The following is a 20197-nucleotide window of genomic DNA, read 5'->3' on the forward strand; positions in this document are numbered from 1 at the left end:
CGAGAGGTCTGCTCACCGTCTCTGTGAGCGAGTGACCACATTGAGGTCAGCTCTTTCTGCAGAAACGAGCGAGCGAGGGGAGATGGCCGGAGGGGAAAGGATCAGCTGCAGCTCCTGAGAACAACTGGAGCCAGAAGGTAGGGCTGCCTTCAGGTGCCTTCTCACTTTTGCGCCTCCTTCCTCAACTCCAGACACTTCACTTCTGGGTTCTCGGAGAAATGGGGGAATCTTTTGGGCGAAAGACTAATTTAGGGGTATTAATTTGTCTGTCCAGGCAGTCACCCGCTAAGACCTTATTTCATTCCTCTGCATGAATAGCTTCTAGGATGGTCGCCAGGTTCTGTGTACAGATCTGTAGGCACAGACCATCTCCTGACTCAAACTAGTTCGTTAAGAAAATCCCCAAACTCGGTTCCATGGGTGACTCTGGGTCAACTCCCTGCCGTAGTTTATCTTAAAGTTTTAAGTGTCTATACGCTTATTGCATTTATAAATTTTAAATTTATTGTTGTACGTTGTTTTAATTGTTTGTTTTCCTTCTGTGACTGTACCCCCAAGTGTGTTATAAGCTGGTCTCCAACCGTAATAAATTATCTATCTATCTATCTATCTATCTATCTATCTATCTATCTATCCACCTAGCTATCTAGCTATCATCTATCTATCTATCTTAGGTTCTCGCCCTTGCTCTCCTTCTATCCCATTAATGTCTCTCTCTCTACCGCCAGCCTACAATATCCTTGAATTTCTCTCCTTCTTTCCTTGTGAAAACTGAACTTAGATGTGAGGCTATCCGTTAGGCAGTTAAAATCGAAAAATGTGCCACCTTGCTGAGCCTTTATTCGTTACAAGGTGGGAATAGCAACAAAAAGGTGCCATATAATGGCGCACACCCTTCCCTCCTAGCACGAGGGCTCCTCTTCTGGCTTGTGTCCAATAACCTGGCCATTCCCTCTCCCGGGACACTATCGGCTGACCTCAACCAACCTAGCACCCTTGGATGTTTGGCACTACAATTCCCACCAGCTTCTGGCTTTATTTAAGGTGCATGTACTCTGGCTGGATTTAGGCGTGAAGGAGCTGTAGCAAAAGTCACTCAGGAAAGGTGGATTCTGAAGAAGGGGATGGATGGATGTCAGGGATGCAGCGTAGCTCAGGTAAATTAGGAGACAATTCCAGGTGAGCAGCAGAGGAAGGGATGTTGGATTTAGTCTGCAAACCACGCCAGTGGTTACATCTCCAGGAGACAGCAACTGCTTCTCCCGTTTTTTTATTTTATTCAACTGTTGAAACCTATTAGTCTTTTCTTGTACTGGTGGGGTTAGGGAGGATTGGGGCTGAGGGAAGGACTGGCTGCGGACTCAGCAGCAGAGCAGACCATAGGCGCCGACTCCATGGGGCTTGAGGGGGCCCGAGCCCCCTCAAAAATTCGTTTGGGGGGGCTCCGCCCCCCCAATAATCTCCGGCGCCCCTCCAGCAGAGCGCCATCGCCGCCCCTCCCCCAGCCCAAAATGCACAGGATCGGGCTGCATGCCTCCTGCCCTCCCTCCCGAGCAAAAGCTCCCCCCAATTTCCGCTCCGGAGCTGATTAATAGGCGCTATTCGCTCACGAGGAGGCGGCGCCACTTTATTTGCATATTCATGAGCTTATTTATTATTCATGAGCTTTCCCGCCCCCCCCCCCCAATATTTTTTATAAGTCCGCGTCCGTGGAGCAGACCCCAGTATCTCCAGTCAGGCCTGAGAACACCTTCCATCTGAAATCCAGGAAAGCTGTTGCCAGTCAGCTTAGATGACACTAGCTCCTAGTGGTGCAGCGATAAAACTGCTAGCACACTTGCAAAGTGAAGCAGGGTCCGGTATGGTTTTAAATTGGATGGGAGACTGTGTGTTGACATTGCAGAGGGTTGGACTAGACGACCCAGATCTCTTGCAATTCCATGATTCTATTAACTAGAGGGATCCAGTGATCAGCATCCCATGAGGGCTGGCTCTCAATGTTTCCGGTCACCCCAGGCCTATGATTCTAGACTTTCCAATGGCAGCACGAGACGTTGTCTGAGCAACAGTCTCCAGCTTTTCCTCCTTGCTTGGTGAGCCAAGGCCTCGTGAGTTGCTTTGTTCCCTTCAAATATCCAAGCCGAGTTCGAATTGGGTGGGAATGTGATGCGTTTGGATAGCGTTTGACTCTGGGCGTGAAGGCCATGGGGGAGACCTCCCTCTTTAGGTAATCATGTGCATTGCAAAGGGTGGTTCCACACCCTACACTGAAAGCATAATGTAATGCACGTTTATAGCTTATGACTTCCCCCAGGGAATCCTGGGAACTGGCATTTACCCCTTCACAGTGTTAAAATTCCCAGTGTCTTTAACAGACTACAGCTCCCAGGATTCCTTGGGGGAACCCAAGAGTCAGAGGCAGGAGAAGGGAGAGAGAGGTCAGGCTGGTGGAGAGTCAAGGGCTTCCCTACCTCCTCCTCCTGCTCCACTGTCTCCCAGGACCAGCAGAGGACTGAAGTGAGAGGAGCAGAAGATTACACACAGGCATAGTCCAGACCCTCCAAGTGTCCCTATTTTCCCAGGACATCCTTGATTTAGAGAAGCCATCCCAAGTTCTGTTTTGATTCCATAATGTCCCGCTTTACCTTAGAATGTCCCTATTTTCATTGGAGAAATGTTGGAGGTTTTGGAGTTATCTGACCCCAATTCGTCTGAAGGCAATCTTGAATAGAGAAGGGTTTAAAAAAAAAAAAGTTTAATGTTTTATTACGTTTTTATATATGTTGAAAGCCAGCCAGAGTGGCTGGGGCAACCCAGTAAGATGTGTGGGGGTATAAATATGAAAAAAACATAATTATGGAATGGAAAGTCTCTATTTTCATTGGAGAAATGTTGGAGGGTATGGTAGTCTTCGCCTGCTTCCGTGCAGCTGGAGTGGGGGAGATAAATGTGTTGTGGTTTGAGCTGTCCACCCACTTTGCTCTTGCATTTTCAAGGTTGTAGTTGCGGCAAGATCGAGCTATGAGCCAAGTGGAGCTGATCTGGGGCGCCTTCTCCTTGATGTTCTTAGGAGCTTTGGTCAGCATGTGCATGAAATGCCAACGGACAGGTAAGGCTTAGCTTTGAAACACGGATCTGGATCCATGTTTAGAGGCTTTCCCCTCTTTATATAAGTCCCCAACACATTGTGAAAAACGGGCCTCATCTATGGCCACAAAGAGAACGTTAAAGGTTTTTTTGTGTGTGTAGTTGGACACAATTATTGGGAAATGGGGCAGTTGGAAAGCTGATAGTGTGCAGGATTAGACACCTTAAGCATATGTGTTGACGAAACCACTGTTGCTCAGCCTCAGTTTTGCCTATCTGTAAAATGGGCACGACGATACTGCCCCACCAACCACACTCTGCAAATGCACCTACCGCACACAACCTTAGAATGACCCTGATTTCCCCCTTTTCATCTTCTCTTGACAAATGACAACTTTTTGCTCTGGACCATGCTATGTTAGTTTTCCCCACTCCCACCTTTTGTATAATTTTAGCTCACAAATGTTTGTGTTTCTCTCTCTCCTCCTTGTAGGAGGGAGACAGGAGCAGACAGGCCTGGACAGTCAGAGGAATCAGTAAGTGGCTGATCACCATTGCATGTCTGATTCTCTTATTTCTCTCTGGGGCGTAAGCAGTGGCGTAGCGTGGGGGGTGCAGGGGGGGCCGGCCGCACCGGGCGCAACATCTGGGGGTTAGGGTTAGGGGGCGCAAATCCACGGGTTAGGGGGTGCAAATTACTTGCCTTGCCCCGGGTGCTGACAACCCACGCTACGCCACTGGGCATAAGCCAGGGCAGTGCGAACAGAGGTCCTGGGCTGCCCAGACGACAAGACGCCCCTCTCAGACTCGCTGATGTGGTCCAAAGGAAAGCAGAGCAACACGTTCGGCACCAGCTTGGCTGCAGGAGTTGCCAGAAGGGGGCGTAGAAGATGCCATCCACTCCAAATTCACTCTTTAACCTTTTATTTTCCCAAAGATATCCCACAAGGCAACAGGTCCAGATTGTTCCTCAAGAAAGCCTTTCTCACAAATGAGCATAGCTGCAAGGCAGCACAGGTTTTGGGCCAGAGTTTTCTACCCTGCCTTAGCTCTCCCAAGTCGGCATGTAAAAAAGTTTAATAAAATCAAACAGCTTACTAAAACCATCCCCAAGCTGAGGAACAGTAACAGTGCCCTCAGGGAAGCAGCAGATTAACCAAACACAGACTGCTTAAAGAGGTTTTATTACAAACCAGCGGCATATAAATTAAATATCGGAAATGTTTCGGATTTTGCTGTTGTTGTGCTATGATGCAAGAGGGCTCCTTCAGATGGCAATAATTCAGTGACATTACAGAAGCATCCCAGAACAGCTAAGGAAGCAGAATGATGTCTGGAAGTTCCAGTACGACCCACAACTAATGTGCTATTATTGCATCAAGGACATCAGATGTCAAAGAAATAAACAACTATCTGACTTTCAGAAGACATCTGAAGGCAGCCCTGTTTAGGGAAGCTTTTAATATTTGATTAATTATTGTATTTTAATATTTTGTTGGAAGCCACCCAGAGTGGCTGGGGAAACCCAGCCAGATGGGTGGGGTGTAAAGGTAAAGGTAAAGGGACCCTTGACCATTAGGTCCAGTCGTGGCCAACTCTCGGGTTGTGGCGCTCATCTCGCTTTATTGGCTGAGGGAGCCGGCGTACAGCTTCCAGGTCATGTCGCCAGCATGACTAAGCCACTTCTGGCGAACCAGAGCAGCGCATGGAAACGCCATTTACCTTCGCGCTGGAGTGGTACCTATTTATCTACTTGCACTTTGATGTGTTTTCGAACTGCTAGGTTGGCAGGAGAAAGGACCAAGCATCCCCGTCGTGGGGATTCGAACTGCCGACCTTCTGATTGGCAAGTCCTAGGCTCTGTGGTTTAACTCACAGCACCACCTGCGGCCCTTTTGGGTGGGGTATTATTATTATTATTATTATTTTGCAGCAAAACACCAATCTGAAGGAGTCCCAAAGCAGTGCCATAAATTCTGTGTGGAAGCGAAGTGGTAGGCAATGTAAACAGCACAGAAATGGTGCAATGTGTGCTTTGAGTTCCAACATTAGTGTTCCATATCCTGCACTAGTTGGCATTTTCAAACAGTCTCCAGGGGCAGCCCCACAGAAGGCGCATTGCAGCAGTCTACTCCGTAACTGAGGTCGGCTCTGCTTTCTCTCATTCAGGGATGGGGAAGCCTGTGGCCTTACTATCGGACTCCAGCTCATGTGGCCAGTGGCCAGGGATGGGCAAACTGGTGTCTTAAAAGCCATAGCTGGCATGCTGCCTAATTTCATATTGGTTGGGGTGGAGAGAGTTGGGTGGCAGAGAGAGAAGGGGTGAGCTGCCCACTTTTGGCTTGTCCCTGGCCACTGCTGGCTCTCTCAGTTTCTCCTTTTTTCCAACCTTAACCATTTCTCCAAATTTCTGCAGCAATTTGCGATCTTTTCTTTAAAACACCTTCATGAAAAGTCTTCAGAATTTTGCTATGAATTTTTCCTAACGAATACGCCTTTGCAAGCAGTTTCTCCCAATGTGGCACATTTTTTATGTTATTTCCAATAATATGCTAATTGCTAAGCACATTTCCCCCTAATATCATGTGTAGACATTTGTGAGAGAACTGCATTTGCAAAATTTGGATAAGTAGGAATTTCAAAGGATGGCTGTGTTTCAATTCTCATAGAAGCATCAAATTGTTGAATTGGAAGGCATCCCAAGGGTGATTTGCAATGCAGGAATAATCATATTTTTCTGAAAGTGTGAATTTGATAGATTTGCCTTTAAACATGAACTGAATTGAATTTCTCCCACATTTTTTTAAATATGATTTTTATTAAATTTTCTGTTTTACAATTTCAGATAAACATTTTACATACTTAAGATATCAATGACTACCCTTCTTCTCTTTCCATGGTTCTTTTTGCATATCTTATATCCCTGCATATTTTACAAAAACTATATGAATCGGTTTTCCATTATTGCATCCATCAAAAATCATTTACGCTGTCAAATTTATCTTAAAGCTGCCAGCGTTTTCAGCTGTACTCGATTGTTTTCCATATATTCAATAAACGTTTTCCAGTCTTCTTTAAACGTATGTTCTTCTTGTTCTCTTATTCTATATGTTAAGTCTGCAAGTTGTGCATATTCTGTCAACTTTAAGCTGAATTTCTCCCACATCTTTGCACATAATGTAGGGAATGCAGTCCTTGGCAGCAAAATGTTGAAAACTAAACACCAAAGATTCTCCCCGTATCTTTTCAGTTATGGAGAGCAGCAGAGGTTTGAGGCGGTCCGTTCCCATTCGAGTAAGTGTGTTCTTTTTCCCCCGTTTTTGTTTTTTTTATTATTCAATATTTTCTTGGTTTTCAAACCTATGTGCAATGTGTCTCTCTCTTTCTTTTCAAGTAACATTTTTTACAGATCAGTTTCATTTGTTGAGACATTAGGAAGAAAAGGGGGGAAAGTTGGAGGGGGGAAAGGTGAGTGGGGGTGGGGTCAGGTGGCAATGTTTCTATTTTACTTAATATATGTGGGGTTTTGTGTCAGCGTCGCTTGTGTAGGCTCTCTGCTATTTCTTCGGTGGTGAGAGAGGTGTAAGTGTGTTCTTTTGAGTTAACTCCCACTGTTTGCTATGGCCAAAGTGGATCCATATAGGTGATTGTGCATTGCACCTGATATGTGGTCTTTGGAAACCATGTTCCATTTTGAAGGATGATGCAGTTAGCCAGCTTAGCCCAGGATTAGAGAGTTTACCATTAGGTGGTTGTCTCCACTTCTCCGTCTGTGATGGAGAGAAGTCGAGAATCAGCGGCAGAAGCTGAAGCAGGAGAGTAGAAGGAGGGAGGCCGAGAAGCGGAGATGAGTTGGGCTGGTGAAGAGTCATGAGTTTCTCCCGCTCCTGCTGCGACAAGCTCCTCATCTCTCAAGGGTTTGTTCCAAGCATTTGGAGACTGTGCCTGCGTACAGCCAAGCCCTCCTCCACCCTTTTCATGCCTCTTCTGGTTCTAGGATGCAAGGGCGGAATGAAGCTGGTCACAGCAGGGGGGGGAGACACCTGTGATTAGTGCCGAATTTACGTATAAGCTAAGCAAGCTATAGTTTAGGGCCCCACTCCCTTGGGGGCCCCAAAAAAAATTAAAGGAAAAAAAATCCTGGATGTACATTTCCAAAATATAAGGTAAGTTCAACAATTACTTTGATAAAATACATATTTTGTTATGTGCAAATGGCTTTAGATACCTATTAGGTCCATAAATTACCACATAGCATTCAACATAAAAAACAGCGGCAATTTGTTGTTGACAGTGGTCAGCTGGACATATAAAGGGCCCTGTTACCTTCAGTAGCTTAGGGCCTCATCAAACCTAAATCTGGCCCTGCCTGTGATTCTTCACCAGCCTGACTCATCTCTGCCTCTTGGTCCATCTCTGATTCTGCCTCTGATTCTGCACTGCTCTCTGCCACAGACTCTCTCCGCTCATGAAGCCCTGTTACCTCTTAAGCTTCTGACACCTCCTCTTCCCAGTCTTCTCCCTCTTCTCTCCTGTCCCACCACCATTCCCCGGGCTCTGAGCCTTCTTCCCCTGGGGAATTCCCAGCTGGTTCCTTTCACCATCCCTCTGCATCCAACCAGTCCCAGGCATCACCTCCTTCTTTGGGCGGTAGCAGAAACGGCATTTCTGCATTGATGTAGTTAGTAGCATTTGAATCTTTCCCCTCCAAAGGCGTGACTACTTGTTGTCTCTGTCTCTCCTCTCTGATTTCAGTGTCAAGACATGACTGTCCCAAAATCCCATGTGACATGCCAGGACGAAGGTACGTCGGGCTGCTTTGGCAGCCTCTGAAGGAGACCGTCCTCCATCAGCCTGATGCATTTATTTCATTTTTACCCCAGTGGGCGCTTAGGGTATTGAATATAGTTCTCCCCTCCCCCCCCCATTTAGAATATGGTTACCAGACGCCCCCGTTTCCCGGGGACAGTCCCCAGATTTACAAATCTGTCCCCGGAAAAAATCTGTCCCCAGAATGTCCCCGGATTTCATTTAATGTCCCTGGATTTATATTTTAAGTGTTGTAGATTTATTAGTAGGGAACGAATGTTGTATGATTAGTTCAGCGGCACAAGACACATCATATGGGGACTTCCAGCGAGGCAAAATGGCGGGGGCGCCACGGCAGCCAGCAGCTCCTGAAGCCAGCCAGAGCCAACTGCACTACCAGACTGGCTCCGGGCTGCTGAGACTGCTGCTGCCACTGCCAAGGGGGAACCGGGGATGCCTGGCACGTCAACTGGGAGAACCGCTGAACCCCCCGCAACCCAAATCGAGCTGGGCGCAAGAGCCACCCGGCCAACTGCCCACAGAAGAGAAGATATTACTTCTTTTTTAAAAAACAAAAACTTTTTAATAACTTTTTTCCCCTCTTTATTTTTTTAAAAAAGTGCCCCCGGATTCTTTGAAAAAAATCTAGTAACCTTAATTTAGAAACCAGGTACCACTGCTGAAAAGGTCCTGTGTCCAGTTACCATCTGCCTGGCCAAGCACTCAGTCTAAGCAATTGGGTCGGCTTGGGCACGCCACGATCTAGCATTCCTTGCGTTCTCGTATTCTTCCTCTGTCTCTAAATATGTCCCTCTATATTTTAGCACAAGAAGCAAACTTCCGCCCCTTCCAAGTCACCTTCGTAAGTATTCTTAATCATTTAACAGGACCTGAAAAGGCCCCATGAGCCAGACTAAACTCAGGCATAGGCTTCAATATTCTCTCGCTGGAACTGATGGGGATTTTAAAGTGTGTAAGTCCGATAGCGTCGTGTCCATGATGCTGGTGTCTTTCTGTGAAACAGGCCACATGAAAAGCCTGTTTTTGTGACCTCTGCACCAGACATTTAAAGCAGTATCACACCACTTTGGGCAGGCATGGCTTCCCCCAAAGAATCCTGGGAACTGTGGTTCGCAAAGGGTGAGGAGGAAAAACTGGTTAAACGATACAGTGGTACCTCGGGTTACAGACGCTTCAGGTTACAGACTCTGCTAACCCAAAAATAGTGCTTTTCAGGTTAATAACATTGCTTCAGGATGAGAACAGAAATCGTGCTCTGGCAGTGCGGCAGCAGCAGGAGGCCCCCTTAGCTAAAGTGGTGCTTCAGGTTAAGAACACTTTCAGGTTAAGAACGGACTTCCAGAACAAATTAAGTACTTAACCTGAGGTACCACTGTATAGAGAAGCCCCAGGAGGAATGGCTGAAACCAGCATCCACATCACTTGAATGCAAGCATGTACGCAACTCAGCTAAGATACTGAGGGTAGTAGCATTGGGGAATGCTACCTCTGGAAGCAAGCAGTGGTTTTCATTGCAAATCAATACAGAATATACATCAAAATTGAGGATTATGTTCAGGAATATTCATCATAGACCTTGAATGTTGCCTGAAGCAAAGCTCCAGGGGCAATGAGCTTGTGGCTCTCCAAATAATAATAATAATTATTTCCCCAGCCACACTAGGCGGCTCCCAACAGAATATCAAAAATAGAATCAAACATTAAAAACTTTCCTAAATAGGGCTGATGTTGCTAGACCGCAATTCCCACCATCCCTGAATATTGGGCAAGATGCCTAATGGGAGATGGAATTGGTTAGAACATGGTGCCGATAACCCCAAGGTTGCAGGTTTGATCCCCAGAAGAGACAGCTACATATTCCTGCTATGGCCAAGGCACAATCTGACCCCCTCTCTCCTTCTGTAATCTTCATAGAACCCCATGGTTGCCATTAATTTGATTCTGAATTGATTATAGAATGTATTTTAATTAATTGACTGTGCGGTTTTATGTACACTCTGATATTTTTACCTGTTGTTAGCCGCTCCGAGCCCGGCTTTGCCAGGGGAGGGCGGGATACAAATAATAATAATGATTATGATTATGATTATTACAGGGTGCTGGACTAGATTTTCCACTGGGTCCTTTCCGATTCTATGATCCTAACATCTGTAGGGCCACAGGTTTCCCAGGCCTGTACTGGGGAGACCTCACAGAGCAGCCTCTGAAGAGGCGACCCATGGCTGGCAGATATTTCTGGGGTCAGAGAGGGAACACTTCCCTCCCCAACTCGTTCTCCACGATACCCTCAGGAGGGTGGCGGCGTTGTAGCCTTTCGAATTTGGCTTGTTGGGGAAGTGATGGGGAACAAAACTCTTTTTTGATTTCTCATTATAGATTTGTAGAGTTGGAAGGGACCCTGAGAGTCATCTAATCCAACCCTCTTCAGTGCAGGAATGTCAACACACCAATAATGCCCATCTAATTTGAAACCATCCCTGCCCCTGCTTATTGCTTTGCAAATGTCCAAGCAGTTTTAGCGCTTGACAAGCTCCACTCAAACTCGAAATCACTCAACAGCCTGTTGATCCAGATTTTTTTTAAAAAAAGGTATGGGAGGAAGAAAGACCCACAGATCTCACTGACTTTGGAGGTTAATGTTCAGAATTGAATAGAACTTTTGCACTTTCCATATTTTGCCTTTCTTTCTTTTCTTTTAGTATTGAAGTACCCAAGTGGATCTCATAGGATAAACAAAATGTTGACAAATGCACGCATTCGCATAAAATACATTTGTCAATACATTGTGCCAGAACAATGAGTGTTTAAATAGTATTCATATCATGTAGATTTAAAAATAAATGTTGAAATGGGGCGAGATGGAATTATGAACGAACACGTGCCAAACACAGGCAGAAACAGGCAGAACTTCATCACACCCAGTCATGGTTTTTCTTTTCAGAAGCCTGCCCTGAGCCCAGGTATCAAAATATTGAAAAAGGTAAGTGCGCTACTTCAGCATATTGCAGGTAAAGGAAACGGATGCTGTGATTTGAGCACTGACTGGTGCTGGATGAATTTCAGAGGGCTAGAGGGGATCCAGCCCCCTTTGGCCACTGTTTCCAAGAGACTACAAGAGGCCAGGATTTGTCCAAAACTGGGGTGTGTACAGTCAGAAGATGGAATACCCATGAAGGGTATCCCTGTCCCCATAAATGGAGCCCTGTTGTTTCTTTCATGAGTCCACAGCACCATACTCGTCAAATGTCCCTATTTCCCCTGAACATGCACAGAATTACAGAAGCTATCCCAGCTTCTGATTTCATCCGAAATCATCCCGTTTTCCCCCTTCCAGCGCAGCTGCCACTGAACATGGGAGGAGAATGAGCCAGGATCATCCTGAAGCAGAATCCTTCTGCGCAAGACAAGCATGGCCCCAACTCTCTCACCGCCCTGCCCTGTCCCCTCTCCCTTGCCAAGAGCAAAGCCATCTTATGTCCTCACCCTGTGTGCAAGGGCTTGTTGGATCAACTCATCTCTCCATCCTCTGCCATATACTTTGGTCCCAACACCACTGGGATTTGGAGGGGAAACCTCAGCACAGTCTTCTGAATTTTATCTTGATGATGTACATGGCCTTTGAACTAATGGTCACTCAATTGTACTTTCAGTGCTGCAGATGGAGCAAGATCCTGCATATGTGTAAGTCCAGGATTGCAGTAGGCTTTGGGGGCAGGAGGGTGTGTGTGTTTCGCTTATTTTGAAGCTCTCCTGATCTCTTAGGTACAGCGGACTCTGTTTTCCCCCCTACATGGGCCACGTGAAATCTTGGCCATAGCCAATACCCTCTTATAATAAATTCCACAAATGCCTCTGCGCTCGACATAGCTCAGTTGGTGATGATGATGATGATGATAATGATGATGATGATAATAATATTATAATATTTTTTTTATTTATACCCTGCCCTTCCCGGTTCAAAAACCAGGCTCAGGGCGGCTAACAACAAATTCAAAACACTTAATTATAAAAGCAGCATAAAATACAGTATAAAAACACGAATACCAATAAAAATCAAAAATCAATTGGATAATCCCCAGGGCTAGCTGGCTGAATTGGTCCTACTTGGGCCAGCGAGGAGGCCAGGGGAGAATTAGCTGTGGGGTCTCTCTTCATAAAAGGGGAGGGGGAGGGAAGAGAAGGGAAATAAAAGATCAGGCTGAATTCAAATTAAAGGTTAGAGCATGGCACTGATAATGCCAAGGTTGCTCCCCTATGGGGCAGCTGCATATACCTGCATTTCAGGGGGTTGGACTGGATGATCCTCAGGTAGCCCTTCCAACTCTTCCACGTCTATGATTCTATGGTTCACAGTCTAAATTCAGTAGTACCATAAGGGTACACAATGAAAAGTATAATGTCGCTGCCGCGTAACGTTAAAAAAAAAACAAATTGACCCAAATTAGCAGTTCCTTTAATGTACATCAATATAGAAGGGAGCATAAAGCTCTGGTAAAAAATATCCAGTAGCTTCACACCCAAAACTAGCCCCTAAACTGCCCTACATGCATATTTATCAAATCGCTCCTACAATCTTTTTGTGCCCCCCATGACGTCTTCTGGAAGCGGCTTCCTTTGGAAGGCTTCTAGGGTCAGATGGAAAGAGTGGTCCATCAAAAAACTGTATTTCTTTGGCCCAGAGAGTCTCAAAACGCTTGGCGCTGTCACTGGGGTGGAAAGCATTTCAGCTATGGCCTCTTCCAATGCCTCCTGCCTCTCACAACACCGCCATCTTGGATGGCTTTACAAGAGGAATAGACAAATTCATGCTAGCCAGGATTGTTCTGTTCTGCCTCCACAGTTGGAGGCACTATTGCTTCTGAATACCAGCAGCTGGAAACTGCAGAAGAGGAGAGGGCTCTTGGGCAACTGGTTGGCCACTGTGAGAACAGGATGCTGGCCTCTTCTTACGTTCTTCTTAGCACTTCACCTCAGAAAACAGGCACAATAATGCAGGAGTGTAGGCCATCTTTACTGCTCTCACATGCCCCCGAGTTTCAACTGGCCTGTACCAGGGACCAAGCCTTTAGTATGCCAGGACAGTGCCCTGTGGAACTCCTGGCCAATAGAAGTTCACCAGGAGCCACCCTTGCTCGCTTTTCTAAAAACTGTATTATTCTGACAGGCCTTTCGGGCCTAAGATTGTTTCCCAACCGGCTCTTGCAGGTGTGCCTGACGGCTTTATTGTAATACTGTGTTTTTAGTCTTTTTGTGGCATTTCATATGGAGGTGCCAGTGATAAATAAATGTTGGAGCTGCGTAGCAAATGCTTCCTGGGCAAGTCACAGTGCCTTTTCGGTAGCCAAAATATTGAGCTTTGGGTGGAAATCCTTCTCTCTGACTCCATAAGGATTTCCTGCCCCCCTCCCTCTTCTTCCCTCTTCTAGCAAACCAATCGCTGCAGATATTTATTACAACTGTGGGAATTTCGTAAGGCAATCCAGTGGTAAGTGGACGAGACAAGAATACACAGATGAAGGGTGTGCAGTTTGGATGTGTGGAGGGTCCTGGAGATACCGTGCTCAGCGCACCCAGGGGCTGGGTCGGGGACACACGACCACATCCCTCCTCCTATATGCATTCAGCCAAGCACCTAATCGATACTAGGCTTCTTTTTTATGCTATGTTGATTCTCAAATATTTCCTCTTTCAGATGAAGATACCTACTCTTATCAAAACGTGGCTGGCCCATCAAGAAGCAGTGGGCTTGGTAAATTCTATTTACTAGGGTGTTTATCTCTCCACTTTCTAAACACCAGGCATAATTTCATCAGCCCAGCCTTGTTAATAAGGATTATAATTTGTTGTCCTAAATGGGGTAACTGTGCCCCCGAAGGACCAGGTGCGCAGCCTAGGAGTCATTTTGGACTCACAGCTGTCCACGGAGGCGCAGGTTAATTCTGTGTCCAGGGCAGCTGTTTACCAGCTCCATCTGGTACGCAGGCTGAGACCCTATCTGCCTGCGGACTGTCTCGCCAGAGTGGTGCATGCTCTGGTTATCTCCCGCTTGGACTACTGCAATGCACTCTATGTGGGGCTACCTTTGAAGGTGACCCGGAAACTACAACTAATCCAGAATTCGGCAGCTAGACTGGTGACTGGAAGTGGCCGCTGAGACCACATAACACCGGTCTTGAAAGACCTACACTGGCTCCCAGTACGTTTCCGAGCACAATTCAAAGTGTTGGTGCTGACCTTTAAAGCCCTAAACGGCCTTGGTCCAGTATATCTGAAGGAGCGTCTCCATCCCCATTGTTCTGCCTGGATGCTGAGGGCCTTTTGGCGGTTCCCTCACAAGCGAACCACATGACCTTGCCCACCAGCACACACTCCATTCTCCTTCCTCTCCCAGTTTTACACACGTACCCCTGTAATAACCAGCTAGCCCTGGATAGTTGTGGTGGGGAATGTGGGCCACTGAGCATGCTCAGGCCTCGTTGGGCTGCTCTTTGGGTTTCCATGGGGTCGAGTCTGCTGAGACATCCCTCCAGAATGTGGGTGGTGCCATTTTGGCTACATAAGGAATGGCACTCAGAGCCATTAAATACAGAGGAGTCTATGATGGGGTCGAGAGAAAAGAAGTTTGGAAGTAAGCCTGCGAACAAACAATGCAATTGTTTCAATGCAATTGTTTCAGAGCAGCCATTGCTTCTTTCCCCCAGAATCCTAGTTGCCTAACCGGTTACCTATAGGACCTGGATGAGATTTGCTCAGCCGGCAATCTTCATCTTATTTGACATTTTAAGTCCTTGCAGTTGTTTGTTTGTTTCTTTGCTTGTTTCTTTTTACAATTGTAAGTTTCCTGCTTGGCAGGGGGTTGGACTCGATGGCCCTTGTGGTCTCTTCCAACTCTATGATTCTATGATTCTAAGTTGCTTCGAGACATTTTATGTTGTAATAATAATCAAATAATTTCAGCTCCCTCCCCTGACTGGATTCTTTTTCCTTTCTGTAGTCTTGGCAGATGTGGATGTCTATGAAAACAGCACGACGATCCAGATATGGAAGCACTCGCAGATCGCAGGTGAACTATGGGCTGCAAATTCTCTTAGAAATCATCTACAATCTCAATTCTTTGATGACATGATGCATGTCATGCGTGACTTGGCTAACTTTCTTGAGCTATCTGCTCTGCACATAAAGCATTTTCCTGCTTTCTAGCTATGGAACGGATTGTATTGATCTACCAGCCCGTAAAAGTAAGCCCTGATAGCAAAAGCCAGAGTTTTGTTTTTCCCCTTCTGAAAGATGAACTAAATTTGCACCTGTGCATTTAAATTAGTACATGCAAATTTTAGGCAAATTTGTGTCTGTGCCCTGAGTCCTTGGCGATGCCTCTTCCCTCTTCCTTCCACACAAGTGCAAGTTCAGAAGCTTCCACTTCGGGCTAACCATGGTTTCATGTTGTGTAGACTCAACCATGGTTAGCATTTATTATCTGTTTCAAACATGCCAAAGCTGGCTTATTTAAACCACTTTTGTTAGTGTTAGCCCTCATTTCGGGTCTGGGCAACATGACAAGTTGGGGTTAACTAAAAGTTTCTGAATTTATTCTCATTGCTGTATGGCCTGTTTGCATTGTACAGTGGTACCTCGGTACTTAATGGTACTTAATTCATTCTGGAGGTCTGTTCTTAACCTGAAACTGTTCTTAACCTGAGGTACCACTTTAGCTAATGGGGCCTCCTGCTGCCGCCACACGATTTCTGTTCTCATCCTGAAGCAAAGTTCTTAACCTGAGGTATTATTTCTGGGTTAGCGGAGTCTGTAACCTGAAACGTCTGTAACTTGAGGTACCACTGGACTGAACTACGGTTTAGCTTGATGGTTGAAGTTAGCTATTGCATCTATAGGACTCAAATATCTGGGAAGTTTTCCTAGGATGAACACAATAAACTGCCCAAGACCACTTTACTTCAGCAGAATGAAGTTGTGGTAGATCATGCCCCTAGCTAATTAGTGCATGATTGGGAGGGAGACGTGTGGAGATTTTTACTTCAAAAATGTCTTGGACCAACCCTGGAATGTTTTTCTCAAACCAGAAGACTCTGACGACGATGAATCACATTACATCAATTCACATCCAAACTGCAGGTAATTTATATGTGTGTGTCTGCTTTTTTCTCCCTGCCTCTGGCAGACGAGTGTAAAGCAAGCTTCCACAAGCTGCTCCCCTCCAGATGTTTTAAACTATGGCTTTCATCAGCCCCAGCCAGCACATGTGGTCTCAGGCTAGTGGGAGTTGTGGTCCAAAACATATGGAGAGGAAGTCTGCACGCAGTCACTGTCTGCTTGAGAACTTTCGATGGCTTCTCCCTCAGCTCACTTTGTTCAATGGTTCAGTGTTAAGAGCATGTAGTTATACCCCTAAGATCCCAGATGCAAAACCTGCCTAATATAGAGTGTGGCAAGGGGACTCCTTGCAGTTAGAAATCTAGTACACCAAGGACAGAGCTTCAAGCCCTGTCCTTTGCCTGCTGTGATTTTTTTAGTTGCAGGGAGGGTTTTTTTTTGTTAGTGTGAGCATTAAAAAAAAAATGCTATCCATCCCCTATAGTCTGAAGTGGTCCAGTACTTTCTGTCACCTCATACCTCTTGCATGAGTGAACTGGACTGCTGGCAGCAAGATTAGGATAATAATAATAATAATAATAATAATAATAATAATAATAATAATAATAATAATAATAATAATAATAATTTATTATTTATACCCCACCCATCTGGCTGGGTTTCCCCAGCCACTCTGGGCAGCTCCCAATTGAATATTAAAAACACAACACAGCATTAAACATTAAAACTTCCCTAAACAGGGCTGCCTTCAGGTGTCTTTTAAGAGTAGGATAGTTGCTTATTTCCTTGACATCTGAAGGGAGGGCGTTCCACAGGGCGGGCACCACTACCGAGAAGGCCCTCTGCCTGCTTCCCTGTAACCTCACTTGTCGCAATGAGGGAACCGTCAGAAGGCCCTCGGAACTGGATCTCAGTGTCTGGGCTGAATGATGGGGGTGGAGATGCTCCTTCAGGTATACAGCACCGAGGAAAGACCTTCAGCTCCGATGTTGGGAGAGCTATATAGGAAGCTGCCATCTATACTAAGTGGGCTGACTGGCTCCATAGATTATCCTGGCTAGCAGCAGTTAAGAGTTTCTCCCACCTGGAGATGCCACTGGGAACTGAACCTGGGACCTTTAGCATCAAAAGCAGCTGCTTTACAACTGAGCCAGGGCTCTTCCCCTTTCTGTTCTGCTGTCAGAGTAGACCACAGGTTGGCAATCTGCAGCTGCTACTGGCCCTCCATCTCCTTTGATGCCTCCCCTATGTTCCACAAAAGAAAATGGAAGAAAATGGTGGTGGTTGAATAAGGGAGAGAAAAGGGGTGTTCCACTCACTTTTCTTCTTTGATTCACCGCCATTGGTTGGTGGCCCCTGACCACTTTCCTCCAAGTGAATGAGGCCTTCAGCTCTGAAAAGGTTGCCCAACCCTGCGTAAACAAGACTAGGCTGGAGTGACTTGAGCTTCTCGCATCCTTCTTCTCAAACTTTTTTTGAGCTCTGAGCCAATCCTTTAGTCCAGTTCTTTCACAGCCTCCCACGTTTTGGGGTGGGGAGACCCAAAAGGGAGAAAAGAAATGGGAAAAGCCTCAAACCTAGGAAAACCTGGGGATGCCCCATACAACCGGCCAAATCCAGATGCATAGAACTTGGAAGGGATGGAGATGATAACATGTCAGGCAAGAGCTCGGGATTGCAGTTGTTTGCAAGCAGAGCATGTGGCGGTGAGGAAGGCTAATGCCGTTTTTGAGTTCCTAGAGCCATGGTTTCCAAGTCAGAATAGGTAGTAATTTTACTGCAATAGAAGAAGAGTTTGGCTTTGATATCCCACTTTATCACTACCTGAAGGAGTCTCAAAGCGGCTAACATTCTCCTTTCCCTTCCTCCCCCACAACAAATACTCTGTGAGGTGAGTGGGGCTGAGAGACTTCAGAGAAGTGTGACTGGCCCAAGATCACCCAGCAGCTGCAGGTGGAGGAGCGGGGACAAGAACCCGGTTCCCCACTCTTAACCACTACACCTCTTCTGGAGCACTGTGTCCTGTTTGGGGGCCCATACTTTTGAGAGTACAGATCAATTACAACAGGTTCAGGACATGGCAATGGAGGGAAAGGTCTGACCAGGAAAGGTTGGAGGAATTGCCTGAAGAAGAATACTGAGCGAAGATGATTGCAAAGTTGCAATATCTGAATGGTTTCCATATTGGTGAAGGTTGGTCTCTGCTGCTGCCCCGGAGGGCAGGACTAGATTTACTTAAGTTGCCCGCAGGGAGAATGAGTGGGGTGGGTCTCTTGCAACAGAAGCAGCATCTTGACTGCAAGAAAAGTTCAACAATGGGACAAAATGACCCCAAAGGGATGGAGGATCTCTTGGTTGTTGGATGTCTTGAAGCACATGCTGGATGGCCATCTATTTGGGATGCATCAAATGGGGGATTTGACTTAAAGATCCCCTAAAACTCACCGAGATGGTAGAGTCCTCTTATCTATCCACCCTCTTCTCTTTAGGTTTCCTGCCTAAGAGCTGGTGAAGAGGGCTTCGGCAGTCGTTCATTCCACAGTCCAGGGAACCTGGCCACTTGCAGCTGGTTCCTGCCTTGCAACTTCAAGCAAATTCAGTGACGTGCACCTCACCAAGGCAGGCCACTCTCCAAAAAGAGTCAACTGGAAAGTGCATGCGTTGTGTTAAGGGGGAGAGAGATTGTTCATAAAGGAAGTATGAGCAAATGGCAATCTACATTTCGTTTTCTTGCTTTATTTGTTCTGTCTGTTAGCCAGAGCAAAGTCTATTGTATTCTAAGCAGTTTAGAAAATAAAAGAAGCAAGCGACCCCTGTGTATAATTCACAACAAGAGATTTAACCGTTCTGCTGGGGTGGGGAATGTGTCCCAACAACATCTGGGAAGTTGAGGTTACTCCAGCGTAGTGCCATTTACGGTGTAATTTTGAAAGCCCCCCCAGAGTGGGGGAGCCTTATGTGGGCGCTGCAATGGTTGAATAATTGGGAGTGGAATTATTGCCCTTCTGCCTAGTAACAGATCCCGATAAATCTTTATTCCCTCGGCCAATACAAGGCATGGACAACCATTAGCTTCTGATTGGTGAAAATACGGTTTCAGGCCCTAGTTCTTCAAGTAGGGATAAAAAATAATTCTTCTGAGTGTTGTATCTGCACAGACTGGTAGCACAGTTCTGTAGTTCATCCTGTGACAATATTTTTGCTTTCCTCTGGTGAGTTAATTCTACTGCTTTTGTTTTAGCTTGCAATGCAAGTTCAACATTTATCGTTTAGCAGAAGAACGAGTGGGTGGATCTCTTGTGAAAGAAATAGAGAGACTTCGGCTTAGTGTGGTCTATATCTTTTCCGAGGCCCCTGTGGTCTACAAAGTGCACGTTCAGCAGTTATAGGGTAAGAGGATAGGTCTTCTTATAGCTCAGTTAAGCAACAAGATGAAGATAGTAGAAGCTGTTCTCCCAATGGAGGGCTGTAGGAAGTAGAGTCAACTGAGGCCTGCAATTGGGACCTGTGTTTTTTAACTTATCCATGAATGGTCCAGAGCAGACAAAGATGGGGGGAACCTCTGAGTCAATGAGGTTAACTGCCATGCAATTTCCCTCCCATTGAACCACTGGCTTGTATTCAATGCAAAGGATCTTCCCTCTGCAGGCACGGGTCAAACTGTTCCAACAAAGGAAAAATGTTCCTTTGGGGCATCTGATTTCACTGTGGTATCACCTGATTAACAGCTAGCTGTATCCTGTTCTCCATGATCCAGATGTGACCAGCGAGGCTGCAGTCAAGTTTGCTGACAATATCAAATTGCTTGGGGGTGTTTAAAACAACAACAACAACAACAACAAAAGGATTATGTCAGCAGGTCTACATCTGTTCCCAGGAGCAATGTTAAGATATTCCTTCAACTAGTAAAGATCAGCAGATGCTTCAACTGCACTGAATGCTTTTTTAAAAGGGCATAGAAGGTTAACTGAGCAAACATCTTTCATGAGAAGATAGATGTGCTACCCAGGTCCTTAAAAACGGTATCATCATCGGCCTCCACAGTCACTGTGTTCATGGAAGACAATCTTACTCGGCTATGAGTGATCACCAAAGAAGACATCATTATTATACTTGTATATCACCCTTCAGCCACAGATCTCAGAGCAGTACAGCTGAGGGAAAATTT

At 46.0% G+C, this 20197-nt stretch overlaps 1 protein-coding gene across 2 annotated transcripts; it reads left to right on the forward strand.

Annotated features, from left to right (window-relative positions):
* LAT2 (linker for activation of T cells family member 2) lies at nucleotides 1–20184 on the forward strand. Of its 2 annotated transcripts, none has more exons than XM_081173227.1 (13): nucleotides 1–137; nucleotides 2997–3109; nucleotides 3581–3623; nucleotides 6338–6381; nucleotides 7843–7891; nucleotides 8721–8758; nucleotides 10859–10897; nucleotides 11568–11598; nucleotides 13344–13402; nucleotides 13610–13666; nucleotides 14912–14980; nucleotides 15999–16050; nucleotides 18519–20184. In XM_081173227.1, exons 2-13 carry the CDS (start codon nucleotides 3022–3024, stop codon nucleotides 18529–18531), a joined length of 582 nt encoding a protein of 193 aa, XP_081029353.1. In that variant the 5' UTR covers nucleotides 1–137; nucleotides 2997–3021; the 3' UTR covers nucleotides 18532–20184. The 2 variants fall into 2 exon arrangements, with proteins under 2 accessions (XP_081029353.1, XP_081029354.1); XM_081173228.1 differs by having other exon boundaries at nucleotides 16002–16050.
* Nucleotides 20185–20197: the final 13 nt, after the last annotated feature.

Source organism: Podarcis bocagei, assembly GCF_964188305.1.
Source record: "Podarcis bocagei genome assembly, chromosome: 15".
NCBI lineage: Eukaryota > Metazoa > Chordata > Lepidosauria > Squamata > Lacertidae > Podarcis > Podarcis bocagei.

Bases quoted from the DNA above. Each gene is read 5' to 3' on its own strand.
- LAT2 (XM_081173227.1), top strand. From the start codon at position 3,022: ATGAGCCAAGTGGAGCTGATCTGGGGCGCCTTCTCCTTGATGTTCTTA. The intron at 3,110-3,580 runs GTAAGGCTTAGC...TCCTCCTTGTAG, and splicing joins CATGAAATGCCAACGGACAG to GAGGGAGACAGGAGCAGACA. The intron at 8,759-10,858 runs GTAAGTATTCTT...TTTTCTTTTCAG, and splicing joins GCCCCTTCCAAGTCACCTTC to AAGCCTGCCCTGAGCCCAGG.